The 11,279-nt window shown below is 31.5% G+C and overlaps 1 protein-coding gene across 2 annotated transcripts; it reads left to right on the top strand.

Moving 5' to 3' along the window:
* Positions 1 to 3,971: 3,971 nt before the first annotated feature.
* On the top strand, positions 3,972 to 10,765 carry LOC144553288 (monoterpene synthase 8, chloroplastic-like). 2 transcript variants are annotated; one of them, XM_078301388.1, is made up of 7 exons: positions 3,972 to 4,120; positions 5,613 to 5,877; positions 6,763 to 7,147; positions 7,393 to 7,611; positions 7,717 to 7,855; positions 8,112 to 8,360; positions 10,134 to 10,765. In XM_078301388.1, the coding sequence occupies exons 1-7, from the start codon at positions 4,022 to 4,024 to the stop codon at positions 10,425 to 10,427; spliced, it is 1,650 nt and encodes a 549-aa protein (XP_078157514.1). In that variant the 5' UTR covers positions 3,972 to 4,021; the 3' UTR covers positions 10,428 to 10,765. The 2 variants fall into 2 exon arrangements, with proteins under 2 accessions (XP_078157514.1, XP_078157513.1); XM_078301387.1 differs by having other exon boundaries at positions 6,760 to 7,147.
* Positions 10,766 to 11,279: the final 514 nt, after the last annotated feature.

Here is an 11,279-nt window from a genome sequence, read left to right as displayed (position 1 = left end):
TTGTTCAAAACTAAGATTTCTGTTAAAAAAAAATAACAGTTGTATTCTTCAAACAAAATTAAACAGAATTCTGTTTAATTTTGTTTGAAGAATATTCTGTTTAAATTTGGTGGAAGGATATTTTGTTTAATTGTTGTTTTCAAAAGATAGAATAGTTTATAAAATTTCAAAAAACGTATAAATGAAAAACAAACATTTTCTAAAAGAAGGAAATATATATAGCACCTGAAGTCCTTGATCGACTAAGTACCATGCAGGTCCGAAATTTTTATTAATATTAAAAAAAATATAAAATTTAACATTCTACATCCAAATTCGAAATCTTTATAATATGAAAAATAATTCTCTGAATTCAGACTTTCTTTCCATAAAATTATTCTCCGGATTCAAAAATCTTTTTTTTTTCAGAGAATAATTCTCCAGATTTGGGTTTCCGGAAAATAACTTTCTAAATTTGTGTTTTCCAATTAAAATAGAAAATATTATGATTTTCTTTTTTATAGAAATATTAGAAATATTTTTTATACTTCTTTGAAAATAAATAGAATACCATATAATTAAATTTATTATAAAAACTGTGACAAATAATCCGGATCATCATTTTTCAGATCAGATTTTTTATGACTATAAGAAAAATTAAAATATTTCTTTGTGTGTTACAAGAAAAAAAAATATATTGAATTTGAGTTATTGATCTTGGTTTAAAAGTCGCTTCTGAGAAACAAATTGATAAATAAAGAAATTATCGTAGTCCTTCTAGTACATTAAATTCTAAAATACTACATCTATTTTGAGAAACAAATTGATATCAAAATATTTCGTCTGACAAATGTCATATTATTTTTTTTGAAAATAAATGAAGTATCTTACAATTCGAATGTACTAGAAGGACCACAATTTTTTCTCTATTTACTTAGAAGTGACTTTCGACCCGGGATCAATAACTCAGATACAAAATATTTTTATTTTTTTCCAATAATACACAAAGAAATATTTTATTTTTTCTTACAACTGTAGAAATCCGACATGAAAAATGTTGATATAGATTATTTATCACAGTCTTTCTAATAAATTCAATTATATAGTATATCTATATTCAAAGAAATATAAAAAATATTCCTAATATTTTAATAAAAAATAAATAAATCATAATATTTTCTATTTTAATTAATGAAAACAAATCTGAAAAATTATTCTCCGGATTTGCGCTAACCGAGGCATCTCTCGATCTGAGGCAATTTTCCAAACAGAAGGTTTGAATCTAGAGAATTATTTTCTGGACTGGACAAATTTCGAATTTTTTCGAATTTGAATGCAAAATACTAAATTATATATATATATATATATATATACATATAGAGAATGGCTAAGCTCAAATCGTTTGTTCCTGGGCTCAGGAACAAACGATTGGGTTCTCCAATTTCCGAAGTTCAAACGGCCGATCCAAACCGTTAGATGTTTAATCTATATTAAAATGTGCTTGGAGACAAAATTTCATATTTTTTGGAATTTTTTTACTATTTATTAAGAGGGTTTGAAAGTTGCTGTTTTTATTAAAATTCTGCACCATAAAAAAACAGCGACTTTCAAACCCTCTTAATAAATAGTAAAAAAATTCCAAAAAATATAAAATTTTGTCTCCAAGCATATTTTAATATAGATTAAACATCTAACGGTTTGGATCGGCCGTTTGAACTTCGTAAATTGGAGAACCCAATCGTTTGTTCCTGAGCCCAGGAACAAACGATTTGAGCTTAGCCACTCTCTCTCTCTATATATATATATAGATGGGCTATGGTGCATTGCAATGCATAGGCCATGGTGTGCATTGGACCATAAATCACCGATTCAAAGTCCAAATGACCGATCCAAACCGTTCATCTTGTTCTCCATATTAATATGTGCTTGGAGACAAAATTTTATATTTTTTGGAATTTTTTTATTATTTATTAAGTCAGTTTGAAAATCGCTGATCCAACGGTGACTGTTTAGAACAGTAAAATCAGAAGCCACCGTTGGATCAGCGATTTTCAAAGTGGCTTAATAAATAGTAAAAAAGTTTCAAAAAATATAAAATTTGGTCTCCAAGCACATATTAATATGGAGAACAAGATGAACGGTTTGGATCGGTCATTTGGACTTTGAATCGGTGATTTATGATCCAATGCACACCATGGCCTATGCATTGCAATGCACCATAGCCCAGCTCTCTCTCTCTCTCTCTCTCTCTCTCTCTCTATATATATATATATATATATATATATATAGAGGTAGTCTACGGTGAGTTGCGAAGTAAAACATGTTTCTACTTCACGCTGTATTTTTATTTTGAAAGTCCAAATTACCGATCCGAACCGTGAGATATTTAATCCATATTGAAATGTGCTTGGAGACCAAATTTTACATTTTTTGGAATTTTTTTACTATTTATTAAGCATTTTTAAAAATTGCTGTTTTGCTGTGAACAGTAAAAAACAGTAAAATTTTCTGGACCATCAGATGAGCGACTTTCAAAATTGCTTAATAAATAGTAAAAAAATTCAAAAAAATGTAAAATTTGGTCTCCAAGCACATTTCAATATGAAGAACAAGATGAACGGTTCGGATCGACGTTTTGAACTTTAACATCGCAAAATATGAGCATGAAGTAAAATAGTCGCTTTACTTCGCAACTCTCCGTAACCTAGCTCTATATATATATATATTTTAATATTAATAAAAATTTCGGCATGCATGTACTAGAGCTTTTTTTCATTTTCGAAACAATAAACTAGCAGGTGACCAAAAAAATCAGATTTCTGCCTTCTGTTTGTGTCGCCATATATTTGATTAATAATTATGGAAATCTGAATGGAGAACCAACAAATTAGCCAAAAGTATGAAACGCAGGCAAAACCGCTCCTCAGCACTTTGTGATGATGGTAAAATTATAACTAATGCTCCAAAAATCTGAAACCGGCCATCTCAAAATAAAATACTGTCCAGAGCAAGAAAGTTATTACAAGACCTATCTAAATTCCAAAACTAATTACTCGACAGTGGGGGATTCGACCATGAATGTTCTCCCATGTTGAAAAAACAATCGCTGACAATTCCAAATCTACAAAATTGATGTTGTGCAGAACAAACGAGGAAAGAGGCGAGTCAACAATACCATAATTAGAGAGGGAGACCGAGAGAAGAAAAGTAACTTGCAAAGTTTGAACCGTTTGGCAAGTGCTGAACTTTAGAGAATTCAGAATTGTGTTTTGAATTTTAGTCTTAAATACCATTATTTTAGTGCTTTTAGATATTTGATAGATCTTAATTAGGATTATGTTGGACATATATATGAGTTTTTATATTTTTGAAAAATAAATTTGATATTATAAAAAAATGATGAAAAATATATATGTAATATGAGGAGGGATCCACTTACAACATTTGAAAGTGACAACATTTTACGTACAACTTAGTTTTGCAATTTTTAAAGTCCAAACAGTCGATCCAAATTGCTCAATGTAATCTGTATTAACATGTGTTTGAATATAAAATTTTATATTTTTTTGAACTTTTTTTACTATTTATTGAGAATTTTATAAAACTGTTGTTTTTTTCTGATCCAGAATTATCTAAAAGTAGCAATCTTGTAAAATACTTAATAAATAGTAAAAAAAATCATAAAAATGTAAAATTTAATTTTCAAGCACATTTTAATAAAGATTTCATGTGGAACGGTTCGGATCAATTATTTGGACTTTAAAAATTACAAAACTAAGTTGTGGTAAGATATTGTAACTTTCTTCTCTTCTCATGTAATATTAGAAAATTTGAGATACATGAAATTCCTCAAAGAAATGCAAGGGCACCTATCTTGACTTGTCCCCTATCTTATTTTCTTTTAAATAAAAAAAATGACGTCACGCCTATGCTTTGAGATGCTATAAAATGATGTGTCCGAGGTATCTAGCAAAGCCAAACAACCATATAGTGGCAGTGTTTTGCTCATCCAAGAAGCAGTGCTTTCCCCAAATCTTGCAATATGGAAACACCATGCCTAGCAGTTGAACGACGTTCTGCAAACTACAAACCGACATTATGGACCCACAACTTCATACAGTCAATAACTGAAGATGGCAAGGTAAGTGACATATATAATATATGCAATTAATATGTTTTTTTTTTTTGAAAAGTGGTCACCCACCGATTTCATTCGAAACCATAATAGTGTTTGCTTCCAATCTCCAAATAATCGGAGAAGGAAACGCACACAGTTTGTACCAAGAAAAAACAAACATAAAAAACCAAAAAGGCTGGTCCACAAAAACAGCCCTAGGCTAATAAACGTCCAAAGAATAGAACTGAAACATAAAAAACAATCAGCAGGCAACAACAAAAACTCCTAGTAATATCAGACAACAAAAAAATTCCTAATCATTTAGAAACTCTAACCCAAGCATATGGGTTAAATCTTCTTGTGTCAGCATAGGGTGCTCGACCTCTATCTCTGAATCCCCCTCTTGAACTATTTCCTGTTGGCCTAATACAATCAGATCCTGAGAAGACAAGACATTAGTGTCCAAAGGCATAATTAAAGACAAATTAAGCAATGAGCCATTATTTAAAGTCTTACACCAAAATGTAGCTAAAGCAATAATTTTGGAACCAAGAGCCTTTAAAATAGTCATATGAGATTGTTGAAAACATAGTTTATTTCTTTCAAGCCATATACACCAAAGCACAGCACCTCGGACAAGCTCTACTAAAGACTTATTTTTAAGCGGAATATAAGCATTAATAAATCATATATCATCCATAGTAGATCTCTCAAACATAAAGTTATTATGTTGAGCAATTAAATTCCATATTTGAAAAGAGAAGGGGCATTGTACTATGCAATTAATATGTAACCATTGAGAAAAAAATTTCCCTTGCAGTTTCATGTACTAATTATGTTATCTTATTTATCTAGATCTTGTTGTTCTCATAATTCGAAACAAAGGTTGGATATGTAACCATTAGAGATGATTAATTAAAATTAGTAAATTTCTGCTCATAATAGCTAGCCTGCCGTAGCCCCGCTATATATAATACTGCTATTGATTTTCTATGCCCTACTGTTATGTTAAAAAAAAAAATATATAAACGTGATAGCAAAAGAAAGGACATTCAAATATTTTTAATTGATAAAATAGTAAGCAATACTATTATAACAAATTAATGACATTAATTAGTGCAGGAAGTCTCAGTCCAACGCTAATAATTGGAGAAACATATCAATTTATAAATTTGGAATAGTTTTTTTGTACATATCCTTGACAACTTATACAATTATCATTTAAAGACTTAAATTTATTTTATTCACCTCTTACAACCTTTACTTATTTGCCTCATGTCAGTATGTAGATGATCCTCGATACATAATTTTATTTGTTTAGTTTTATAAATACTCCCCTTTAAGTAGTGAACAAATTATCAATAAGCAGTAATTATATTCAATATGGAATTTCTATCTGTGCAGCTCTGATACAAATTAAAATGTTGCTAAAAGATAGCGTAAATGAGACCATAAGTATGTCCCGTATAAGTTTATGGTCTAACAATAACACTTTTGTGGTTTAACGAATTAGCAGGTGGGAGATATAAAAGAAACTCGTAAGCTCAAGGAAGAGGTGAGGAAAATCATATACGGAGAAAAGTTGCTCAAAGATAAGCTAGATCTTATTGATTCATTGCAACAGCTTGGAGTGGCATGTCACTTCAAGAAGGATATAAAATGTGTGCTTACTGAGATCCATGAGTCTATGGATCAAATATTGATGTCTACCAGGGATGACCACCACCTCATATCACTGCTCTTTAGACTACTAAGGATGCATGGATTTAGCGTATCAGAAGGTAGCTAGCAAATTGGCATTTTATATTTGTCCTTTACCTGCATATCTTCTCTGCTACTTCTCTCATCTAGTATAGTTTCCATGGTAATTGATACAAGATAACTTTTTATGCCAGACCAAAAGAACCGACTTAATTTTTGTTGCATTATTATTTTTTTGAAAAAGTGGAATTCAACCTGTTTCATTACGAAACAATAAAGGTCAAATTTTTGTTGCATTATTTAAAATATTGTTAGAAGAAGAAGATATCAGTCATATATAGCCTTCTTTTTTTGGGAGCACAAATTAAATTGGCGAACCATTATGGATCCGACATCTGCTATGAAAATGCAGAATCACCGTGCCACTTAATATTGATTTGACTAGTTGAACGACACTTGAACCTTTGCACAAATAGATCAGACTTTCTTTCTTTATTACAAATGAAGATCTAGCTACCTATCAATGTGCAATACTAATATATACTCTAAATTAGGTGTTCCAACCTTTATATATTTCCTTATGTAGCTTGAAGCAGGGGCAGAGTCCGTAAGGACTGGGGGCAACTGTCTCTCCCAGAATTTTGAATTTTTATGGGGATCTATAGGCCCGAACCAACTTTGTGCCCCCTTGAAATTATTTTTGCCCTCCTCTGAAATCCTGATCAATTTTTAATTAAGACTAAATTTAGGGTTAAAATTAAGATAAATTTCTTAAATTCTGAGTTGCTACTTAAACATCATTCGCTATTTTTTTGCCTCCACCTCACTTGCGGACAAAAATTCTAGATCTGCCCATGGCTTGAAGAATTAATCTTTGTCTTATTGCCTGTGCTAAAATTTCAGATACCTAATGTGTACTTGAATGGAAATTAATTTGTATAATGTCAAAACTCAACTCTAAGCAGATATATTCAAAAACTGCATGGACAGCAAAGATGACTTCAAAGCAAAGCTTTCTTCTGACATTAAAGCAACACTAAGTTTGTATGAGGCTTCTTTTCTTGCGAAAGAAGGAGAAGAGAAACTAGAAATGGCAAGGGACATGACGACCAAATATCTCACAGATTTCTTGCAGAGCTCAAAAAATACCGATTCAAGGCTAAAAGAACATGTTGCTCATGCACTGGAGCTTCCTCTGTATGGCCGGGGAACAGAAAGGTTGCACGCTCGCTGGTTTATAGACCAATATAAGTTGTACGAGCATATGAGGCCAGCTTTTTTGGAACTAGCAGTTTTGGATTTTAATTTACTTCAGAACGCATATAAGAAAGAACTGAAGGAGACCTCAAGGTATGACGATTTACATTAATGAGGAAAAATAATCTCACTTTTTCTTTTTCTTTTTCTAAAGTATTAATGCAAAATAAAATAGTAAGCTTTGACTTTATCAAGGGACAGTTAAGTTCTAATTTTCTAATCGCTAACAAATCTTTCGACTGATCCTTATTTGTAAAATAGACAAATAACAAAGAAAAGAAACATTTAATTACAAAAAAAAAAATTAACGGTTGAAATTAACCATTTTGAGTCTTCAGGTGGTGGACAGATTTACAGATTCATGAAAAGCTTCCTTTCATTCGAGATAGACTCGTAGAAAACTACCTTTGGAGTGTGGCATTTGTTCCTGAACTGAAGCATGCTAATCTCAGAAAAGCAATAACAAAATCAATCAGCTTAATTTCAACAATTGATGATGTCTATGATGTGTATGGGTCGTTAGACGAACTTGAGGCATTTACGCATGCTGTGGAGCAGTAAGTGTTCCATTCATTTTTGCATACATTACTACTCAGTATTCATTAAGTCATCACTATATATGCATATCAATACTCCTTGCTTATTACCATTTCCATATAAAGGTGGGATATCACTTCTATTGAGATGCTACCTGAGTACATGCAATTGTGCCTTAGAGCTCTCATTAACATGGTCCATGACGACAGCGATCTTGTCCTGAAAGAAAGAGGGCTTAGAATCACTCCGTGTTTAAAGAAAGCGGTAATGAATCAACATCTTTTATTTTTGGGCTTAGAATCACTCCGTGTTTTAATTAGTACATAGACTCTTACGTACTATCACTTGGTAGTTGGTATCACCATTTTTCCTAATTATTTTTATTGCACCTTTCCACCCAGCATTCTCGTTAAATCACCACCTTAGTTAGGCTTCATATCATACCAGCACATATGCCCAGAAAATCCATCTATTAGTTAAATATGCAAAATAATGATCATTCTTTCTGATAATTTTCTAGTGGACGGATTTATGCAAAGCATACCTAGTGGAAGCAAGGTGGTACCACTCCAAATATCAACCAACATTGGAGGAGTACCTTGAGAATGCATGGGTCTCCATCTCACTAAATGTTATTTTTACTAATGCTTACTGTATCAACGATGAAGTTACTGCCAATGATTTGGAGCAGTTGTTACATGGTTATCCGAATATTGTGCGTGTTGCTGGTATTGCTGGTCGTCTTTCTGACGACTTCGGAACATCTACTGTAAGTTATAGCATTTAAAATATATATACAACTGAATATAAATATCTGATGATATAATCCGGATCTTAATGTTATTTTCATGTGTACTTGGTGTTAAACCATACATCTATTTTAACAAGGGCGAGCGTTACAAATTAACCTAGCTACTATGACATATCTAACAGGTTCACACCAGATTGATGTCACTAGGGTTGAAAAAAGAGTGGATAATATCCGATCCGTATTTCAAAATTAAATTAGGATATTTGATATTTAATTATCCGTGCGGATACGGATACATATATAGATTTAAAATTTTATTATCCGCATCCAAATAGTAGATATATACCATATAGTTTTAATATATATTATAAAAAAAATATTATTCACCATTATATATAATTAGCTAAATATTATGAACTTTGATATTCTTTTAATATATATCCGATCCGATCCATATGATCCATATCCATATCCGTATTCGAAAATAAAAACGTATATGGATATAGTTTTACCACTATCCGATCTGTTTTCACCCCTCGATGTCACTTTTGTCAACAATTTCAATTTGCATGGGATGTTGTATGTGGAGTTAGAATCAGTCGACTCAGAAGAGATCAGCTAACATGGATTTCTTCCCAAAAAAAGTATGTTTTGTACTTAAAAATATAGAAAATTTAGAAGAAGAAAAACTTTATTAGAAACTATGTAAAAAAAAAGGGTTTTACTTACAATATCCACTTTCATAATACAGTACAAGCATATAAATATTAAAAATAAATAGAAACTTTGATAGATCAGTTAAATTGTAAATCCTTTTTTTAAACAAGAAAAATGTTGCATACACAATAAAATTAAAAGGAACTTTTATTTAATAGATAAAAAAGAAAATTTATATTATTTTTTTAAAGTTTAAAGTATTATTTTTTAAGGTCAGTTGGCAAGAAGTCAGCTGGCAATATATTAATAAGAAAAAGTTATTTACAGTCTTCCAATGGAAGTTTTACAACCCTAATCTCATATTAGCTATTAAATAAGACACTAATTCAAACAGCAAAAGAGCAGGTCTGAACATGAGTGCCCATTCTCTTTCTCAGAAATAAATCTGCTGTGATTCTAAAGGGATCGCAGGGCCCTGTGATTCCAAATCTGACCTTTCACTTTTTAGAATGCACATATCTCAACAACACTTATTTTTTATGCACGAATCTCTAGATAGATAAATAGATGAATTTAGAATGACAGGGTCATGCTATCCCTTTAGAATCACAGCAGATTTATTTCCCTCTTTCTACTAATAGTTGGTATCCCACCGTATAGTTTAAAGTTTAAGATATAAATAAAAACAAGCCACTTTTCCTGAGTTCATTGGGCCATTGACCGTGGTGACATTAAAAGGTTAAATCTAAGACTGTAACACCTTTAAATTGATATATAGATCATAGATCCCATTGTCGGAAGCTCCTCTTCCCTTATTCTTTCATGTGACTCGCTTTCTTTGATGTTTAGAGATTTAAATAACCAAAATATCGTCAAAACAGGTCAAATTTTTAATAAATTGGTGAATATAAGTAGAAAAATAGGCCGATTATTCCGATTCACACTGATTCTACCAGTTTTCTGTACAAAACTCACCGAGCAGAGAATATTGGCAATAAATCAATTCTCCTCCGGCTGAGTCAACTTAGAATTGACCGATTTTTCAAACCATCATAGCAAATTCAAGAACTATTATATAAGCAATTTATATGTATTATGTAAGCAATTTCATGATATGTTCATTTTAACATTCAGGCTGAAATGGAACGTGGGGATGTTGACAAAGCTATTCAATGCTATATGCGTGACAATAGAGTCACAGAATCTACCGCTCGCCAAGGGATAAACGAGATGATATGGAAATGTTGGAAATTACTGAACAGTGAAAATGTTGGGGATTCTGCTCTCCATGAGCATTATACAAATGTTCTTCAAAATATTATACGCATGGCACAATGTTTTTATGGAAATGGGGATGGATATGGAGATCCGGGTCATAAGACCAAGGAGAGAGTAATCTCATTATTACTGAACCCAATTGAAATGTAATTTTTACATTACTTCTCTTGATATGTTATAGTTGTGAGAAAAGAATAAAAGTGAAGGTCTAGTAAGTACTGATCATGATCGCATTCCAGCCAGCAAATATGCCCTGCCAGTATTCGCAGACGGAGTCATCAATCAAGAACAAGTTTTAAGTTTTTAAGTTGTTGGTATAAGAGTCCTAGCTAGTGCTTTTTGTTACTGTGCTTTGTGTTACAAATATTTTGTGTTAAGTACTGGAAGGTAATGCATGTTATGGAGTTATGTCAACAGTCGGCAATTAGAGTGTTGCATGTGTTTTTGTTTCTAAATGTGGCTTAAGTTATAAATAAATTCAGACTTTATCTCTGTTGAACAAATTTTCTCTCCTCTTTAATTCTGTATCTTGTGTTATCCCTCTTAGTAATTCAAAATATTCAAACATGTCGTGCAACATGAACTATGATTTTCATTAGTATTAATATGGACTATGATTTGTTCTTCACTAGCTACCTTGTGCTTTTGCAGGATTCTTTTAATTAGCTCCATATAAAAGCTATTATCTTCAGAAGAATCTTATGCCAATTATTTGAATATAGTATACACAAAAGCTTGGATTGATTCATATACTACTACTACTTATTATATCCAAATCAAATGGAGGATTTGATAACCATCCAAATTTTATCAAGTATGTATACTAAAATAATCTAACCACCGCGGTAATTATCATATAGAAAAAGTTGTTACCATAATACCGCCTCCAAACTAAAGAATAGTCAGTATGTCACAGAGAACCCTTGGCTTGGATTAAGAGTGAAGGGAGGCAAGAATTGGTGAAGTCATTAGAAGTGCAATTCAGCATATTTATTATTGCAT

The sequence above is a fragment of the Carex rostrata genome, chromosome 4, assembly GCF_964058835.1.
Source record: "Carex rostrata chromosome 4, lpCarRost1.2, whole genome shotgun sequence".
In the NCBI taxonomy this organism is placed as follows: Eukaryota; Viridiplantae; Streptophyta; class Magnoliopsida; order Poales; family Cyperaceae; genus Carex; species Carex rostrata.
The sequence above is the reverse complement of the archived record's forward strand: the minus strand, read 5'-3'. Positions and strand labels throughout refer to the sequence as shown.

Excerpts from the sequence above, each read along its gene's own strand:
- LOC144553288 (XM_078301387.1), top strand. The coding sequence starts at position 4,022 with ATGGAAACACCATGCCTAGCAGTTGAACGACGTTCTGCAAACTACAAA. Across the intron at positions 4,121-5,612 it reads CAATAACTGAAGATGGCAAG|GTGGGAGATATAAAAGAAAC; the intron begins GTAAGTGACATA and ends ACGAATTAGCAG. Across the intron at positions 7,612-7,716 it reads TTTACGCATGCTGTGGAGCA|GTGGGATATCACTTCTATTG; the intron begins GTAAGTGTTCCA and ends TTCCATATAAAG.